We start from the raw sequence: 20,814 nt of genomic DNA, 5'->3' as shown, positions 1-20,814 counted from the left end.
TGTGGATGGCATATCTGCGTGATGTCTGTGAGTGCAGTGGTTGGGTGCCAGGCTTGGTGCCTGTTAATGGTTGCAAGCATCTGGGCGCCAGGCTTGATGCCTGTGTGTAGCAGCAGTATCCGGCTCCGGATGCCCATGACCTACCTGTAATAGGAGAGGAGCCCATTACTCAGCACGAACCAGCGGCGCTGGTAACCCTTCAGGTAGTTGGTCCACTTGTGCAGCCAGCCTTTGTGAGTGTCGCTGTTGGCAGGCGGAGGGGGCAGAGGCAGCGCCGGGCCTGAGGCCTCTCGGAGCGGCTCACTCATCGCGTGGGAGAGGGAGGCCGGAGTGGACATTGACCAGTGAGGACTACCAGAGGCCAGCCGCCCGCAGGAAGGGGGCACAAGAGCGGCCGCTTTCCCCATGGAGGAGGCGGGCCATGGAGAGGGAGGCGGGCCATCAACCAGGAGCCGGACATCAGCAGGTCCTGCAGCTTAAAGGTAACCTCCCACACGGGGGAAAAAAAAATCCCTCAAATATCCAGCTCACAAATTACTGCCTAGAGTAGAAAACCCAGCTAATGGAATGTAGTTAGTTGCCCATCGTCAATATTAGCTTCTACTGACCGTTAATCTACTGCTGGCAATTAATATTTATATATCTTTCAGGATAACTGAGCCTCCATTCTTAAAGCATCGCGCGAATTTCGGTTGTACAACAATTATTAGACAAAGGACTCTCTGGGAGTGGGAAAAATCAACACAGTGTGGAGCTGGGCGAACACAGCGCGTCAGGCAGCACCAAAGGAGCAAGAAAGTCGACGTTTCATGTCGGGACCCTTCATCAAGACTGAGGAGGGGGAAGGGAGCTGGGAAATAGAAGGAGGAGGGGTGGGGTTAGGAGAAGGTAGTTGGGATGATGATAGGTGGATGCAGGTAGGGGTAGTGGGGATTGGTCAGTGGGAAGGGTAGGGCAGATAGTTGAGAAAGAAGGTGGACAGGATGTGCCATGTCAAGGAGGTGGGAATGAGGTGGAGGGTTGGACATGGGATGAGGCCTGGGGTTGCAACCGGATTGTAGGTGGCTCACAGAGGTCTTTCCAGAGGCAGGAGGCCAACTTCTTCAAGGTGGGCATCCTTGGAAGAGGCTTCATTTGCAACATGACCCTACCACTAATGAGATATTTCCCTCCCCACCCCTATCTGCCTTTCATAGGGACTGCTCACTCCACAACTCCTTCATCCACTCCACACTCCCCATCACACTTGGTATCTTTCCCTACAACTGCAGGAGGTGCTACACCTGCCCCTACACCTCCCCTCTCACCTCCATCCAAGGCCCAAGATAAACTTTCCAAATTCGACGGGTTCACCTGTACATCCTTCAACTTGGTCTACTGTATCCGTTGCTCCCAATGTGGCCTCCTCTACGTCAGTGAGACCAAGCTCAGACACGGTGACTGATTCGCGGAGCATCTGCACTCAGTATGCTATAATCGACAACATCTTCCAGTTGCCAACCATTTTAACTGCCCCTCCCACTCCCTTGGTGATATGTCCATCCTGGGCCTCCTCCAGTGCCACAATGATGCCACACGCAAACTGGAGAAACAACAACTCATATTCCGCCTCAGGAGCCTAAAGCCCAATGGCCTCAACATAGAATTTACCAGTTTCAAAATCTCCCCACCCCAGGCCTCATCCTACATCCAACCCTCCCTCTCATCCCCGCCTCCTTGACCTGACACAACCTGTCCATTTTCTTTCCACCTATCTGCCCCACCCTTCCCACTGACCTATCCCTACTACCCTCACCTGCATTCACCATCCCACCTACCTTCCCCCAGCCTCACCCCTCCACCCTCTATTTATTTCCCAGCTCCCTACACCCTCCCCATTTTGATGAAGGGTCCCAACCCGAAATGTCGACTTTCCTGCTCCTCTGATGTTGCTTGACATGCTGTGTTCATCCAGCTCCACACTGTATTGACTCTGACTCTAGCATCTGCAGTTCTCGCTATCTCCAAGAGTGGGAAAAGGGTCATTTACAAATGGAAGCAGGATTTCCATCGGAATTGCCGAAGAAAACTTCTGTATTTTGCACATCAGCCCTACAGTGTGTGAGACTTCATTTCTCACACAGACATTTGAAAAAATCTCTACCAGGACGATGTCCGTTTAATGGTTTGTAGGACACACACTTCCCACGTGGCTACTTGCTGTGGCTCGAGGCCCTGCCCCTTCCACGTGCCACTCGAGTTTTTGTGAATGGTGTAAAAATCAGGTGGGACACCCGTCCCTGTTTCTGAACTTGGATAACTCAGAAAGAACAAGTGTTGTCAAGTAATCTAGAGGTATTCTGCAAAATTGTGGGCACTGGAGCTGGAGTACATGCTAATAGTAATAGTATTTACGCTTTAAAATTCATAATTTCCCTTTGATTGTGTGATTAATTATTTTATTACTTTGTAATATTGAGGCAACCTAGTGTTCCTTTTGGATTATTTTATAAAACTATACAAAGGCCCAACAGGCTATTTATTTATCATATGTAGCCTTTTTAAAAAAATAAACCTGCAAAGCTGACACTGGTTATTAAGTGTCACCAGTGAAAATACAAATCCATGCAATCCCTTTTTAAGGAATTGAAAACATAAAATATATTTTACAGAAGAACCTCATTCTTTGTGTCAACTAGACTTCGTATGTTGTGGTGCTTACCTGTCACAGAAGGCATCTAGCATACCATTAGATACCAACATGTTTCCTCTCTCGGGTTGCCCAAGGATAGACAAAAAGGGAGATCGGAAACAGGCAACGGGTGTGAGCTCCCACCCCACCCCATGGGCCCTATTGGTCGCACAGCCTGTGAATATCAACACATTTCCTACCCATGTCCACATCGTGATCATTGGTGTCCTCAAGGAGTTATCCATGGCCTCCTCCTATTTTTCATCTACAGGCTGCCCCTCAAAAAATGAAAAAAGTCAGCTTCCATTTGTTCACTGACAACACGCAGCTCTACGTCACCACAATTGCTCTCGAACCTTTCTCTGTCTCTAAGTTGGCACATTGCTAATCTGACATATAGCACTGGTTGACCAGAAATATCCTCCAGTTGAATGCTGGGAAGAACAAAGTCATTAGTTACTGACGCCATCTCTCTCACTGGGAATTGTTTTGGGCTGACCCAGACGGTTAACAACCTCGACCTTCTGAACAAATTGTCGTCTTGATGACATGACCAACTATTTCTACCTCTGTAATATTGCCAACTCCAGTCTTGCCTCAGTTCATCTATTGCTGAAACTCTCGGTTACTTGTTATTTCTAGTCTTGACTATTCCAATACACTCCTGGCCAATCTCTTATTTTATGTTTTGTGTAAACTTGAGGCCATCCAAAACTCTGTTGCCTATGCACTGAGCACACCAATTGCCGTTCATCCATCACTCCTGTGTTTGCTAATTTTCATTGACGCGCGTTAAAGTAGCACCTCAATTTTGAAGTTCTCATACTGTTTTCAAATCCCTCCCTATCTCTGTTATCTCCACCAGCTCTACAATTCCTCTGTGATATCTGCACTTTTCCAATTCCAGCCTCTAAACAACCCAGAAGTATGATCATTCCATCACTGGTCCTGTGTTTTTAGCTGTCAAAACCTTAAACTCTGAAACTCCCTCCTTAAACCTCCCCACCTCTTTACCTCCTTTAAGACATTACTTAAAATCTACCACTTTGGTTAATCTTTTGGTAACTCCATTCAGTATCAGGTTTTAATTGATAATGCTTCTTGTGAAGTGTCGTGTGGTATTTTACTGTGATAAGGGCACCATATATACACTTCTTGTTGCTGTTTTGCAGACTTGACATGGGACTAGACAAGACATACTCCCCCATGCAACATCATCAAGAGTTTACCATCCCCTCTTTAGGACAATTTGATACAGTGGAATATTCATTTTTATGTGTGCATTTAATACTTTTGTCCCAGCAGATAATCTGTTTAAATCCATGTAGTTATTCCAATTTTTTCTTGCCTCAAATTGGAGAGTAAAAATACTATCACTGTACAAAAAGCTCTGGTTTGTTGTATTAATTGCTGTATTACTTTGAAGTCTAACTAGATGTTTGCCTCAAAGACTACAAATAAGCTAGTTGTACAATTGTAGCTTCTTCGGTAGCTTGCAGAATCATTTTGTATAATTCCCATTCTGTTGACCAAAAATAATTCAACACTACTTGAATTGAATTCTATCCTGTTTCATTACTATATCAAGTAGAATCTGACTAGTGCTTTATACAGTTTTAGCAAAACCTCCCTATTTTTATATTCCATTCCCTTTGAAATAAAGACCAACATTCCATTTGTCTTCCCTATTACACACTGAACTTTGAAGTTAGATTTTGTGATTTATGGATGAGGATTCCCAAATCCCTGTTTTGTTGCTTTCTGCAGTCCTTAGCCCCATATTCTTCCTGCCAAAATGCATAACCTCACATTTCCCCACATTAAATTTCCAAGTAAGAACTTCTGTTTTACTAGTCCAGTATTATTTGGCAAGGTGTCCAGGCATGGTGTCTGACTGAATCACAGAATAATATCCATCTTCCATCATTTTTATTCCCATTATGAATGCAGTAAACAGTGAGATAATGACCATATAATCTACATTTTTACATTGTCAATTGTGATACAAATGTTGGCCAGGAGAGCAGGAATAAATTCCCATTCTCTTCTTCAAAACTGTATTCTGTGATCTTTCACCAGAACTCCCTCAGTACAAAAACAGAAGTTGCTGGAAAAGCTCAGCAGGTCTGGCAGCATCTGTGAAGAAAAAATTAGGTTAATGTTTCGGGTCTGTTGACCCTTCCTCGAAACTGATGGTAGCTGGGAAAACGTCGGCTTATATGCAGAAAATAGGGAGGGGGATGGGGTAGGAAATAAATGATAGGATAGAGTCTGAAGAGAGAGAAGAGCAGTTGGATAGACAAAGGAGTTGATAACAATCTGGCTGGAAGGGTGAATAGTTGTTAATGGGGACTGTTAGTGGCTAACAATAGGTGTGTGGCGTAGTGGACTAAGACATAGGAGAGGTTAGGCCCTAAAATTATTGAACTCGAGACTGAGTCCGGAGGGCTGCAGGGTTCCCAAGTGGAAAATGAGGTGTTCTTGTGATGAGCTTCGCTGGAACACTGCAGCAAGCCAGCGACAGAGATGTTGGCCAGGGAACATGGTGGTGTGTTAAAGTGGCAAGCATGTGGTAGCTCAGGGTCTTTTTTGCGAGCAGAAAGTAGATTCCTCAGTATAATACTGGAATGTCAGCTTGGTTTCTATGCACTCAAATTCAGCATGGGGCTTGAACTTGGGACTTTGTGGTTCAGAGGTAAGATTGCTATCAAAAGAGGCACAGTTAACTCAGAATGTGAGTTCCAAGTTGTGGTATTTTCAGGCTATACTTTGCTGCACTAATCCTTCTTAGCCTTTGTTTTGCTTTGGGCCTATCTAATGATTGGTGGCAGATGATACAAAGGTAGAGGATGCACCACCATAGGGTATCCAAACAAGAGGCATTGTTCTGAGATAACAAGAAGGTTTATTGCATAATAGCAAGAGTTACAACTAAATGTCATCAGGCATAATTACTCAGACCTTATGAAGCTGGTACAAATACATCCACTCACTCCAAAAGCTAGCGTAAAATTCCTTGTGCGCAGTCACATTCTGTGTGTCACACCAGTAGAATTGGCAAAGCCATTGTAACATGAATATTAACTTCTTCAGAACTATTACCTCTCCATAGTTAATCCATTATACCACATTTATAAAATAAAAGGCGATATCACTATCCCACCTCCCCCAACTCACTGACTTCACAAGTATAGACAATCTGGACATTTCCCAATTTTCCCAGAATATGCTCTGTTGGAATTTGAAAGAATGGTAGATCTTTTGATTGAGGGTGGTTAACCTTAGGTCAGAGCTATGTATTGTATCTCTGCTGGAGGATCCTTTAACTCTCAGATATCCTTCGTGGAGGTCATTGTTCCTTTTGGACATAATCATTGGTTCATTGCTTCATTTGCAGGGCATTTAATCTTGTGAATGTCTGTTGCAGAGGAACTCCTATCTCTACCAGAGGATGAAATGGTGCAGCTAACTAAATTCGAGGACCTTTAATCTGTGAATGCCCATCATGGAAAATAACTTCTGGATCTGACAATTTCTCTCTCAATCAAAGTGGTAGTCTTAGATAATGTGGTATCTTCAATACTTAAGACCAGGCAGCTTCTTTCATATGTAGTTGTATGCAGCTCATCTCCCTTGAATTGTTGATCAGGCTGGATGTCTTCAATCAGCCTCTGTGGTTGTTTGACTGGTGAAGTAGATATTTTCAGATTCTCAGCTGTAATCATAGAGTCATACAGCATGAAAACAGACCCTTCAGTCTACATCATCCATGCCGACCAGGTATCCCAAACCTAACTAGTCCTATTTGCCTGCATTTGGCCCATACCCCTCTAAACCTTTCCTACTCATGTAAATGTCCAAATGTCTTTTAGATATTGTAACTGTACCTGAATCTGCCACTTCCTCTGGCAGCTCATTCTATACATGCACCACCCTCTTGTGTTAAAATGCTGCCCCTCAGGTGCATCTTAAATCTTTCCTCTCTCACTTTAAACCTATGATCTCTAGTTCTGGACTCCCCTACCCTTGGAAAAAGACCTTGACTATTCACCTAATCTATGCACCTCATGATTTTATAGACGTTTATAAAGTCACCCCTCAGCCTCCGATGCTTCAGGGAAAACAGTCTCAGCGTATCCAGCCTCTCCTTTTAACTCAAACCCCAAGAGCTCTGAAAGCACTATCTCTGTCACTGCCATTAACTGTTCTGCCTCATCACTTTGTTCTGCTTTCTGGATACCTTCAAGTTAAAGATTCATCAGGGAGCTGAGTGGGTTGCACCACTTATACTTGTTTGCAGTTTTTGTTTCTTCTGGCAAATTTTGCTGAGCTTTATCTTTCTGTCACCAGTGATGACAGAAGTGGTTTTCAAACCTGAAAATCTTGTGTAATTGCAGATTTCACAATGCGTTATGAGATCTCCAAGCTCTTTTAAGATCTCTGGCCACCACACCACTGACCTGGGCCTGGCTGCACACCTGACAATACTTAAGTATTCCCATTGTATCCTTTCCAATATATCTTCCTGAAGAAATACTGGAATAAATAGTCTGTCATACATTTGTAAATAGTCGATGATTGAGAAACACTGTTGGTGCTCAAGGTATATTTCTTGGCCATCTTTCTGCCCATTCTTCAACAAAATACTGATGAATAATAAGAGTCTTGGTCATGCTTTGCTCTTGTCAAAATTGGTTGAGTTTCTCTTTAGGTTTGCTAGCCAATGTTTCTTTTTGTTTCTTCAAAACATTTCTTTTATTCCATTGTATATAATCTCATAAGATTCGCTCTTCTTTTTGGGTTTCATCATGAGTCTAAGAAGTCAAATGAAATCTTCTACCAGTTGTCCCTTGACTGGATGGTCAGCCATGGTTTGTTCTCAGGTAATTGTTTTGCAACTGCTTCTATTCTGAAGCAGTTGTCCTCTTGGAACTGGTGGGATTTCCTTCTAACCTCTTAAGGCAATGAGGTCCAAAATACACTTTGGCTCAAAAGTGAAGAATGTTGATTACGAACTCGGTAAACACTTTTGACTCTCTTAAGCTCCTAGTGCTGCAATGCAACTTATAGCATTCCTATGCACCTGACATTATTCCACCCACAACATGTAGTCTTGTCTCAGTGAGCTGTAGCTTCTGCTTTGTTGTCCATGCTATCTGGTCTGATAAGATACTGACCTTGGCAGTGATATCAATGTAAATTGAATAGCGTGTCCATTCATTAAAAAAATCATGTTCTTTGAATTCTAAATTATTACGATCATCAATTTCCATATAAATACCTTGGTTATCTTTTCTAAAAGAGATTATTGTACCATAGTAAGGTGTCTAACTGTGTGATACTTCTGCACTCTGATTTTGAACCAATGCTGTATCTTAAGAACAGTTGCCTCTACGAAGTCCAATTTTATGTTCTGAATGGTTCATTTCTATGCTTAAATCTGCCAGTATTAAATCTATTTTCCATTTCTTCTCAATATGAACATAATTACTGTATAACCATTTAAAATCTGTATCATTGCAATATTGCCTGTAATTTGCTGTTCCTTAAGTTTGTATTCCAGTATTTACAAATACCGTTTTAAGTTGATTACTGTGGAGTTTGTGCAGCATCCCCTTTATTTTCCTGTCTTTCTTCACAATTATTGTGTGACTGTATTAAATTCAATAAAAGCTTTAAAGTATATTACTAACCTTTCAGAAGTAATTTACAGTTTAAGCTTTTCAAATCTATTTCTTTTCAATCCTGTATCTCTGTACTTCTTAGATTTTCCAAAACTTTCTAGGTTTTCCTAGAGTTTTGTGATCAAAATGGTGGCTACTTGCTTTGAAGACTTTTCCACCATCTACAGCCAAGTTGGGGTTTTCTTGTTTCTTCCTGGGTAAAATGCACGTTTTCCCACCTTTCATAGTCTAAAACAACCAAGCACTTTGTTGTACCCAATTTTTAAAATAAACTTCTCTGGCTGTGGCCTTTGTAAATCTTTCCACTGAACTTGTGGTTTAATTAGGGAATCCGAGTCTTTTTAACTATTTAATTTTTCCTAACATTCTTCTTCTGCTAGACTCTTCCAGTAGATTTATTTAAATTTACTTGTTTCACCTTAAATAAATTGGGTGGCTTTACCAATTCTGTTATCCCAGGCTAAATTTATTTTCTAGCTGTTTCACTGTTCCTTGCAGCTGTGCTTCATTGAGCCTGCTGGTGACATCAGCAATGCTCAATGTGAGAGATGAGATCCCTCCTCATAATCCTTTGGCCTTCCTTTTTTGTTTTTGCAACATTTCTCAAAGTTATTCCCTTTTCCACAGGAATCTCTACCTCCTACAGCCTTTAGTTATTCTTTGCTAAGGCTTCTGTATTTTCTGCCTTTACCCTCTACCAGCTCAAACTCTTGCCCCCAGAGCTTCTTCTGAATGAGATCTTGCCTTTGATGTGCTAAGTATGCCCTTTTACTGCTTCCACAGCTGCTACTATGACTCTGTTAGTAATTGTGCTTCAGTGTTCACAGTCCGTGTCTTCTTAAATCGGTAATGCTCTTAAAGTGATAAACTCAGTAGCTTCAATATGTTTTGCCTTTTCTGGATTTCTTTTCCTCGAATAGGAGTCAGATCTGTGTCACTGTAACCATGTGGTATTTTCCTGGTACCTTGAGGTATTTGCCACCTATCCCAAGCTCCATTTCTAAACGTTAGACTTTTAAACAAATATACATTTTTCCCCATGTGGGGCGGAATTCCTTGTTTCCATTAACAGATGTGTGACATTAGAAGAATTGGTGCAGTCAATGTAACATGAAGATTAACTTTTCAAACTTTTACATTATAATAACACTAGTCATTGACAACTCTTTCTGCTGAGCCTGAGAAAATGGTTCTTTCAATAAACATCTGGAAAACTAAGACCCACTTCCAACCAGCTCACAGGCACAACACCTTCTTCCCCCGTCCCCATCAAATATTGGATAGTGAAGGATTAAAAACCTTTGATTCCTACGTGATCAGCGGAACATAAGTAAATTCTCTGGTACTCGAGTGTTAATTATTTTGGTATTACTTTTGAATGTTGCGGATTACCTGAATTTGGCATTTTCAATGATATACTTGGGTGGACTGGGTATTGGGGGTTCCGTCGAAAACACAAATTGTTCGGTGTGGGACACAGTACAACCTTTCTTTCATATATTTAGATGAAAGCATAAATTAATTGCTTTCTCAATAAATACCAACGGTGGTGAGGAAATATAACCAGCTCAAGCAGTACTAAGGGAAACGTTCAAAGATGTTGCGGTGCAAATTCGAGCATACCTCTTTTAAAGGAATAAAAGTTAGATAAATTCTGCAGTAGGAGATCTGGTTGTCTAGCACCTGCGTTAAGTTTCCAGAGAGGGGTGGAACTGCTGTGTGAGGACCCGGAGGCAGGCGGCGTTGCACCCGCTCTGTGCCTCGGCTCTGGGACCGTTTGAGTGAGGCCGCAGTTTCCAGCCGGCGGCAGTGGAGCGGGGCACAGGGCCGGCGGTTGCTAAGCGGAGGGGGTTGTGGGAAGGCGAGGACAGGGTAAGGTCCCGAAGGAGAGGTGGAGGCGGCTTTGGAGTCTGGCAGAAAAGGCTGGGAACGGTGGCTCGCTGTAGACTCGAGGGTGGCCTTCACACCGGCTGAATTGTCTCTGTCTGGTGCAAGTGTTTAAATATTCAATTACTTCACCCTACTATTCGTTTTAACTCGACTAAAGATATTTACGTGATTCTGCTCGAAAAGTAGTATCGATAAGCCGAAAGCAAAATGATGCTGAATATCGCAAATGTATTTCCACAGAAGCTGCTGAGTTTCCCCATTTCGATTTTTTTTATCAATAATCCAGTGGGTTTTAAATTCCTCATCATAAAGAATCCAGTCATTTGGCTGTAGTTGGAGTACATTTTGTATTTAACTTCAAGCAGGGTATATCCTTTCACCAGTAGAAGACAAAAAATACATTTTCTGAACTGGGCTTCAATTAACGGTCAAGTGGCGAAAGAACAATATTATCTCACTGCATGTTGTAACCCAGAGACAGAAGTAGGCTATTGAGCCCTTGTGTTTGTTCTGTGTCTCAATCTCATTATTCTGCCTTTGTCTCTTTTCGGGAGAAGAGTTCCAAATTTTCACTAAAACCTGAAAGAACTACGAATGCTGTAAATCAGAAACAGAACAGAAGTTGCTGGAAAAGCTCAGGAGATCTGGCAACATCTGAGAAGAGAAATCAGAGTTAACGTTTTGGATCTGGTGACCCTTCTTCAGATTTCTCTTCACAGATACTGCCAGACCTGCTGACCTATGCCAGCAACTTCTGTTTTTGTTTCCAAATTTTCATTGCTCTTTGTGAGGGATATTTTGTTTTGTTTCCCTCTGAATTTAGTTGTATAACCAGTAATCATAATATGAAGAGACAACAAGGTGCAGAGCTGGATGAACACAGCAGGCCAAGCAGCATCATAGGAGCAGGAAAATGCTATTTTTAAGATAGTGTTCTCTTTTTCTGAGTTCTCCTACTAGTGGAACCAATTTGTTAAGCTATCAATTAGCCATTACCGTTTGTTTCATCAAATCACTTTATCTTTTTAAACACCTTAAATAGTCCAATAATCTTCCAAACTCCAGGGAACCCATAAGACAGGTTTATAGAGCCTGCTTTCAAATTAACGTTTTAAACCCTGATTTATTGTCCCTGACCACATTTCATTAGAAAGAGATCCTAGATGATATTTCCTAATAAATGATGTTCAATATAACAATGAATATGCAAGTGAGTTATTCTTATGCAATACTGTTGTTGTGTCTCAGCTGAATGTTAATGCAGTAATGAAAAGAGAAAGTATAGATACTCAGGACAGGCAGCATATTTAAGGAAAGAATAAGCAGAGTTGATGTTTCAAGTCAATTACCTTTCAATAGAACTGATGAAATGTTCAAGCTGTTTTTCTTTCCAAATTCTGCTTGACCTGTTGAGTATTTACAGCAATTTCTTTTTTAATTTTGAGTTTCCAGCATCAGCTATATTTCACTAATGCAGCAATTCTGTAATAAATAATGCAAAATCTGTTCTTTATTAAGCTTTCCACTAAACTACTTTGCTTCCATTAAGCATAGTGGCTCAGTGGTTAGCACTGCTGCCTCCCAGCACCAGGGACTCAGGTTTGATTCCAGCCTCAGGCAATTGTCTTTGTGCAGTTTGTGTGTTCTCCCTGTATCTGCATGGGTTTCCTCCCACAATTCAAAGATTTGCAAGTTAGGTGAATTGGCCATGCTAAATTACCCATGGTGTTCAGGGATGTGTAGGTTAGGTGCATTAACCATGGGAAATTGCATGGATGATTTTGGGTGTGGATTTATTGGGCCTGTTGAATGGCCTGTTTCCACACTTTAGGGATTCTATAACTCTAATGACATGGTGTTTTTATTTAGTAGGCAAAGCCAGAGCCATTCAAGAGATACAGCATGTTATATCAGGAAGAGGGAATGGGATTCAGTGATCGTGGTACGAATGCATCCTAATAGCTAATTGTAGAGGATATTGGTTGCGACCAAGGTGAAGCGTGTGTCCTCGAATTTTAGATCAGACTTTCCATGTGAGGAATAGGAGAATTGGACATGTAGATTAATAAAGAATTTCCCTGATTTTATATAAACCTGAAAACATTGACCAAAGTAGCTGCAAGCTATCAAATGTTTAAGATTCTGATAAGTTAGTGTGGTGTGATTGAATCCATATGTAACTAGACTCCCTGCTGGTTGAGGTGTGGGTATCCATCCTGAGCTCATCTTACAGAGTGCAAGAGATAATGCCTTGTAACTTAGTTGTAGAGGTCTACAGCATGGAAACAGGCCCTTTGGCCCAACTTGCCCATGCTGCCCAGTTTTCACAATTAAACTAGTCCCATGTACGCTGCGTTTGGTCCACATCACTCCATACCTATCCCATCCATGTACTTGTCTAAATGTTTCTTAAATGATGAAATTGTACTCGCTTCCACCACTACCACTAGCAGCTTGTTCCAGACATTCCCCACCCGGTGTGAAAAAATTATATCTCCAGACTCTTTTGTATCTCTCCCCTCTCACCTTAAACTTATGGGGTGTCTAAAACTTGACAGCATACCATGGGGAAAAGCTGTGGCTTTTCTATGCCTCTCATGATTTTATAGAACTCTGTAAGGTCACCACTTAGTCCTATATGCCCAGGGGAAAATAGTCCCAGCCTATCCAACCTCTCTTTGTAACCTTATTTATATCATCAACAGCCATGGGTGAAGTGCCCGAAGATTGGATTTCAGTTTGAAGGACTGTTCCAGTGATTACAGATGGCTGTACCACAGCAGGCTGCGAGTTCTGGCCTAGAGGCGCAGCAAACCCTCCTGGCCACAGTCAGTGGAAATGTACAGAAATATGCAGTCAAGAAGAAGAAGATCCTCAGTGCAGAAGAGCTAGAGTTGTATGAGCTCACACAAGCTGCTGGTATTGTCATGGACCAGGAAGTCTTTAAGTAAGTCTGAAAATAATCCCACAGGTGAGAAATAACCCTGGAAATCTGAGTTTAAAATTGGATAATGCTGGAATGGCTCTTTGACTTGAAGTATGATTATACTTTCCTGCAAGCTTTAACTGATTCTTCATAGCTTAGCAAATAATGCCAGCCTGTGGAAAGATATATGGCTTATGAAGGAAATTATTTTCACAAGCAATGGATCACAATGGTGCTAAAATGCAGAAATTGCAAATTTTTATCTTTATAGGCGCACAGGACCAGGAATAGGCAATTCAGCCCCTTGAGCCTTTTCTGCCATTTAATGAGATCATGACTGATCTGTGGCTTTACTCCATTTACTTGCCTTTGGTCCATATCCCTTAATCCCTTTGCTTAACAAAAATAATTGATCTCAGATTTATAACACATAACTGATCCAGTACCAGTTGCCATTTGTGGAAGATTATCCCTTGAGCAGGATTGTTTTAGCAAGGCCTTTGACAAGGTTCCGTATGGTAAACTGGTTAGTAAGGTTAAATCACATGGGAGAGCTAGCCAGTTGGATACAAAATTGGCTTGACGGTAGGAGACAGAGGGTGGTGATAGAGCATTGTTGTTCAGTGTGGAGGCCTGTGACTGGCGGTGTGCCGCAAGGAATGGTGCTGAGTCCACCTGTTCTTCATTTATATAAATGATTTGGATGACACTAAAATTGGCTGTATTGTGGACAGTGAACAAGGTTATATTCTTGATCAACTGGACCAGTGAATTGAGGAATGGCCAATGGAGTTTGTTTCAAATAAGTGCAAGGGGTTGCATTTTGGAAAGATAAACTGGGTCAGCATTACACAGTTAATAGTAGGGCCCTGGGGAGTGTTGCTGAACAGAGAGATCAAGGGGTGCAGGTACATAGTTCCTTAAATTGTGTCACAGGTAGACCGGGTGGTGAAGAAGGCATTTGCCTTGCCTTCGTCGGTCAGAGCATTGAGCCCTAGCAGTTGGGATGTCATTTTATGGCTGTACAAGACGTTAGTAAAGCCATGTTTGGAGTACTGCATACACTTGTGGTCCCCCTGCTATGGGAAGGATGTTATTAAACTGAAAATGGTGCAAAAAAGGATTTGCAAATGTTTGAGTTATAAAAAGAGGCTGGATAGGTTCGGACTTTTTTTCCTGGAATGTAGAAGGATGAGGTGTGACCTTTTATAGAGGTTTACAAAATCATGAGGGGCATAGGTAAGGTGAATAGCCAAGGTCTTTTCCAAGGGTAGGGGAGTCCAAAAATAGAAGGCTTAGGTTTAAGATGAGAAGGGAAAGTTTTTTTTCTAAAGGGACCTGAGGGGCAGTTTTTTCACACATGTATGGAACAAGCTGCCAGAAGATGCGTACAATTACAATATTTTAAAAGACATTTGGACAGGTATGTGGTTAGGAAAGGTTTCAAGAGATATGGACCAAATGCAGGCAAAAGGGACTAGTTCAGTTTAGGGAACCTGGTCAACATGGACATATTGGGCTGAAGGGTCCGTTTCCATGCTATATGACTCTGATTCTACAATAGAAAGTATGCAGTCAGCAAAATCAACGTATACTGTGTTCAGTTTTACGTGCAGTTGGCCATGGCTCAGTGTTGGCTCTCACATCTCTGAATCAGAAAGTCATGAGTTGAAATTCCTCTCCAGAGGTTCACTGGATTAATTTCAGATGAAAGGTTTGACCTTTAAGGAGAGATTGTGCAGGTTAGGCCTATACTCTCTAGAGTTTAGAAGGATGAGAGTAGATCTAATTTATGTATATAAGATGCAAAATGGGATTGACAAAGTAAATGTAGAGCAAGTGTTTCTCTGTGTGGGCAATCTAGAATGAGAGGTCATAGTTTTAGGTTAAAAGGTGGCAAACTTAAAACGAGGAAGAACTACTTTCAAAGTGTCGTGAATCTGTGGAATTCACTACCCTAGAGAGCGGTGGATGCTAGGACACTGAATAAGTTCATGGGGAAATTGGCAGGTTTTTAGTTAGTAATGAGTTATGGGGAGTGAGCAAGAAGTTGGAGTTGAGACCAAGATGAGATTAGCCACAATTGTATTAAATGGCTGTGTAGGCTTGAGGTACGTAAATGCCTACTCCTGCTCTAAGTTATTATGATCTTATAAATTGAAGCATGTAAACTAGGCTGGCAGTTCAGTGCATTTCTGCGCAATTGATTTTTTTTTTTGTTCACTCCTTCATGTACGCTCAACCATTCAGTTAGATCACAGCTGAAGTACATCTTGACTTCATTTCCCTGCCTTAGTTGCATAACATATTATTATCCTTGCCCACCAAAAACTTTGGTTTTGACGTTTTCAATTTATTTCAACTCCGGTGCTTTTGGGGCAGAGGAATTTGGACTTCTATAATCATTTGAGCAAAGAATTGCTTCCTGATACACCCCTGAACAGCCTTCCCTGAATATTAATGATAAGTTATGTTCCAGATTGTTCCACCAGTGAAAATTGTTAATGTTAATCTATTCTATCCATTTTTTTTTTTTTTAGTTATCTCAAGTAACCTCAAATTAGTCACCCTTCCTTTTCAAAACAATAGAAATATAATTGCAGCACTCCCACTGTTGAACTGTTGGAGACCCTATTTTTTTTGGATGAGAGATTAAACCCAAGCCCAGATCTGCATACTGGTATGGGTGTAAAAGGTCTCATTAAACCGTGTGCTAAGCAACATTCGTCACTCAGTTTGCACCATTAAAATAGATTTTCTGATCATTATTACATTGCTGTTTTGTGCAGCCCTGTTGCATTCAAATTCATCATCAAGAACAATGAGACTTAAGAGAACAATGAGGTCATGAAAGTAGTTCTAGAAATGTAGGTTTATTCATCAGTTTTTTTTCATCATTTATCTTTAATACCTTCAATAGCAGTGGTTTGTACAGAAAGTAATGTTATCTGTCTTTCGTCACCATTTCTGATGAGGAAGGCTGCTTGTGACATTCTTTGTTTGCATTGTTAATTCAATCCTGTAATCTTTTTGAATGCTACATTTCTCACTTTTGTTTCATTTTTGATGAAAGCTTACATTGAAATGTTTGCCTACCGTTTCCCAGATGTTGACCAATTTGTGTATTTTCAGTACCATTCATTTTCTTTTGCTATTCTTTTACCATTTTCTATTTTGGCCAAATGACTATCTGGCATGCACTTACGCTATCATTAGGCTAAATTTATAAGAAGTTCACATATCTAGAGTTTCTGTTTCTTAATATGGAATACATTATCTAAAGACTCAGTCTACAAATCCAAGTTTTTTTTTCTTAAGCTCATTATTTGCCATGCTGTATAGCGTAGGGATTATGCACGTGAGTTGCATTCATTGTAGTCTTGCGTTCTAACCTTTCTCCTGGTTCAGCAGAAAGATGCATATATTTTCCATACATTTTACTTCAGGGTTAATTTTTAAATTTTTTTAAAAGTTCCAAAGCTTCGTTTGGGTAATTTGTTTTGCCTCAATGACACCAGGTTGAGATCAATGGCCTAAATCTCCCAATCATTCATCTTGCCTTTTGAACAACTTGACATGTCTTTGTCTTTTATGAGTACAGCAATTTTGGGGACATTTTGTGATTTATGTAAGTTACTCTTCATATTTTTCACAATTTTTCTGTACTGTAGACTGTACTGTTCACCCTTGTGATATTCCTTGAGGTGGCACGTCAAGTGTGAGCTCACTGATTTTGTGACTATCGTCCTCTGAGTGCTGGAAGGATCTCGTTCATCTGATGGCTGTTTCTGTTTTCTACCTGTCAGGATAATCGTGGATCTGTTGAAGATGAACGTGGCTCCATTGGCAGTTTTCCAGATGCTGAAAGCCATGTGCGCAGGACACCGAATTACAGAGATGTCCTCGACTGAGACACCATGCACAACAACACAAAGCAACATTGCAGACTCTAGAGGTAAGAAACTAATGGCTGACTGACGATTGGAAGTAATATCCCAATATCATTATCATTACATCTATACAGTGTATTTTGAGCTTCTAATTTCTCAAATCCTGTTACTCATCCAAAGTTTGTGTGTTCCACAGAGGTGCTGTGTAAAGATTTTTAAAGATTGGAGTTCTCAGTCATTAGCTGCTTTTCTCCAAATATGCACAATGTATTTCAAAGCCCAACAGATTGAAAATACTTTAACAATTGAAATCATGAATTTAAAATGGGTGTTTGTCTACTCAACATCTAAAGAACATTTCAAAACACTTTGCAGATAATCAGAAGTTCAAATCTGGTAAGCTCAGTTTCTTGACCATTCTTCAATGCAAGTGGACCTGGCTCATATTGTCATGAATTCTATTTCCATCACAAGGACGAGGTTCTCTGGCTTATTTCTAGGAATGATAATCAGCATAGTGAGATCCTGATCTTGGCCATGGTTTTAAGCAAGAATCTTCCATGAAGGGAGGTTGTTCGGTAGGCACTGTTATAGTTTGTCCAAAAACTGATTCACTACAGATTCTAAAGGTCAAAATAAAGCCATCAACAGAAGCCAGGAGCATACGACCTGCCACTTACTCAACCAGGAATGGTGTGCCAAATCAAACAAGAATTTGAGGTGAATTTAATGCAAGTTGGAAGAAAGCCTTGCTTCTTTTTAAGGACATATCACATAGTGTTTCTCTTAAGGTATTTCAGCATGAAATTAAATGCATACTGAAATCCTGATGTTGAAACAAAAAATTGCTTCAGTTATTCATTTGAATGTTGTTGTGAAAATCTGGGACCCTAACAAGGCGAAAAAAAACATGCTTTAAAAACTTTGGAAAGGAGAAAGATGTCTGTATTAATGTACAGTATAAATTAGAGCTGTAAACCTTCTAACTCTGACTAGGATGTCTTAATTTCATGCTCAGAACTGAGTGTCCTGCCTCAGTTACATATTTCTTTTGATTACACAAGTTACTTTGTCACAAGAAAATCTGTCTAGCTCCTCTTCATTTGCTTTCAGTGATCTAGCCTCCACAACTCCTAAGTAGAGAATTTCAACCAATCACTAACCTCTAAGGGAAGAAATTCTTTTGCATCTCAGTTGTAAATGAGTGTCCCCAATTAGGAGATTCCCCATTCGTGGAAACCTCTTCATAATATCTACTCTGTCAAGCCTGCATAGAATCTTTGTATGTTCCATTAGGTCACCCCTCATTCTTCTAAACTTAAAAGTATAAAGTAGCCATCTTTGATAATCCTTTCAACCCAGGAATCAGCCTAATAAATCACTTGAGCTACCTCCAATGCCAGTAAATCCTTTATTAAATATGGGGACAAAAACTGTACACAATACTCCAGATGTGGCCTCACCAAAACCCTCTACGGTTATAATAAGATATCTAATTTTATATTCCAACTCCTAGTAATAAAAGCCAAATTGCTTTCTTAATTATTTGCTGCACCTGCATGTTTTTGTTTCATCATAACAGTACCCAGATCCTTCTGTGTTATACATTTTGGAGTCTTGAAGGCTCTCTAAGGTTCTTGAGTAGATTGGGTTGTGGATGCTGTGGTTGGTTCGCTCGCCAAGTTGGTTCGTTAGTTCGCAGACGTTTCATCACCCTGCTGGCTAATATCATCAGTGCAGCTTCCGATGAAACACTGTTGTGTTTTCCTGCCTGGTATTTAAACTGTAGGGTCCGTTGGATTTGATTACCTCATTTCCAGTTTTTCTTCACAGTGTTGTATATATAGGATCTAGTTCTATGTGATTGTTGATGGCTTCTTGGTGGAGAACCAGGCCTCTAGGAATTCCTGTGCTTGTCTCTGTTTGGCCTGTCCTAGATTCCTGGTGTTGTCCCAATCGAACTGGTGGTTCTCCCTATCCGTGTGAATGGAGATAAGTGAGTATTGCTTGTGTTTTTATTTGTTGCTAATTGGTGTTCATGTACTCCTTGTGGCCAATTTTCTTCCTCTCTGTCCAATGTAATGTTTATTGCAGTCCTTGCATGGAATTTTGTGTATTACGTTGGTTCTGTCCATTGTCGGTAAGAGGTCTTTGGTTCGAGTTAGCAGTTGGTGTAGGGTTGACGTGGGCATTAAAGTAGCACACAAACCCAATTTTCGTAGGAGTCTTGTGGTCAGTTCAGATATGTTCTTGATGTATGGTAGCGTGATGAGCATGTTAGGGTGTGCAGTATCTTCCTGTTGTTCGTGTGATAGGCATCGTCGGATCCAGTTGTTTGGGTATCCGTTGTCCTTAAATACTTGGGAGGTACTCCTCTTCTTTTTGGTTTAGTTCCAGGTTGCTACAATGTGTTGTCACTCATTTAAATAGTGTTTTCATGCAACTTTGTTTGTGGGTGGTAGGGTGGTTACTGTTGAAATTCAGTACTTGGTCAGTGTGTGTGGCTTTTCTGTGTACCTTCGACAGGAATTCCCCGTTGGCCCTGTGTTCTAACATGACGTCCAGGAATAGGAGCTGTTCGTTCTTTTCTTCCCTGGTGAATTGAATGCCGGTGAGAGTGTTGTTTCTCAGTTGGTGTGTCTCTTCTAGTTTGGTCTGTTTGATGACAAAAGTGTCATCCGCGTATCCGATCCATAGTTTGGGTAGTATTGGGGAAAGGGCTATGCTTTCGAGTCTCTGCATCACTGCTTCTGCTATTATCCAGATGACTCCATGGGTGTCCCGTTGATCTGTTCATAGATTTGGCCATTAAAAGGTAAAGTGGGTCGTGAGGCATAGGTCCAGTAGTTTCTGCATGTCGTCTGTGGAGATGGTGTCACTCGGGTCTTGTTCTTTCAGTATTGTTGCTAGTGTTTCTCTTGCCAGTGGTATGTCAATCAATATGAATAGGGCGGTAATGTCAAATGACACTGGTCTCGTCATCATGTATTCTCATGTCCTTAAGGGATTTGAGGAACTCCTGGGCTGAGTGGATTGAGTGGGGTGACTTGCTGACGAGGTGCTTTAGTCTTCGTTGTAACTCCTTGGCTAACCTATGTGTTGGTGTGCCTGGGAGGGAGACTATGGGACTGAGGGGTACTTCCTGTTTGTGTACTTTTGGGAGGCGGTAGAATCGGGTGGTGTTTGTCCCTTTTGGTTTCATTTCTCGGTAGTCCGTTTTGTTGATTTGTCGGGACTGTTTGAGTCTCTTTAGTGTGTTGATTATTTTATTACCCAGTTGCGGTGTCGGGTTCATTTGCACTTGTCGGTATGTGTGCTAGTAATGTCTGTGCTTTAGTGAGGTAGTCCCGTTTGTTTAGTATTACTGTCATGCGCCCTTTGTCTGCTGGTAATATTATGATGATTTTGTCTTTTTTCAGTCCTTCTAGGGCCTTCCTTTCTGATGTGTTGTGTCAAGTTCGCTCTTTCTGGTCAGTGTCGGGACCACTGTCTGTCTTAAGGCTTCGTGTGTTTCCTCATTGATGTCTTCGGTCTTTAGTGTGGCTAGAAATTCTGTTTTTTTTTTTAGCGTCTCTGTGGTTGTCGTTAATTTCTGGCCACACTAGAAGCCAAATCGAAGACCAAAGACATCAATGAGGAAACACATGAAGCTTTAAGACAGACAGTGGTCCCGACACTGACCAGAAAGAGCAAAATTAACACTCTCAACACATCAGAAAGGAAGGCCCTAGAAGGACTGAAAAAAGACAAAAT

The 20,814-nt window shown here is 41.2% G+C and overlaps 2 protein-coding genes across 6 annotated transcripts in view; one reads left to right on the top strand and one right to left on the bottom strand.

Moving 5' to 3' along the window:
• The window catches only part of LOC109912215 (oxysterol-binding protein 2-like), a 318,882-nt gene extending 318,463 nt beyond the window's left edge, over positions 1-419 (bottom strand). For both annotated transcript variants that reach the window (XM_048611306.1, XM_048611307.1), the window contains exon 1: positions 145-419. In XM_048611306.1, coding sequence (XP_048467263.1) covers positions 145-407 — 263 coding nt within the window. In that variant the 5' untranslated portion in view covers positions 408-419. The remainder of the gene's footprint in view (positions 1-144) is intronic.
• Positions 420-10,102: 9,683 nt separating this feature from the next.
• Positions 10,103-20,814, top strand: part of mzt2b (mitotic spindle organizing protein 2B) — a 34,177-nt gene continuing 23,465 nt past the window's right edge. Inside the window, exons 1-3 of one of the 4 annotated variants that reach the window (XM_048611302.1) lie at positions 10,103-10,227; positions 12,951-13,192; positions 16,978-17,126. In XM_048611302.1, coding sequence (XP_048467259.1) covers positions 13,011-13,192; positions 16,978-17,126 — 331 coding nt within the window. In that variant the 5' untranslated portion in view covers positions 10,103-10,227; positions 12,951-13,010. Of the gene's footprint in view, positions 10,346-12,950; positions 13,193-16,977; positions 17,127-20,814 lie in introns of all 4 variants that reach the window. The other 3 variants (XM_048611305.1, XM_048611303.1, XM_020527353.2) reach the window with 3 other exon arrangements.

The sequence above is a fragment of the Rhincodon typus genome, chromosome 24 (genome assembly GCF_021869965.1).
Source record: "Rhincodon typus isolate 14 chromosome 24, sRhiTyp1.1, whole genome shotgun sequence".
NCBI lineage: Eukaryota > Metazoa > Chordata > Chondrichthyes > Orectolobiformes > Rhincodontidae > Rhincodon > Rhincodon typus.
The sequence above is the reverse complement of the archived record's forward strand: the minus strand, read 5'-3'. Positions and strand labels throughout refer to the sequence as shown.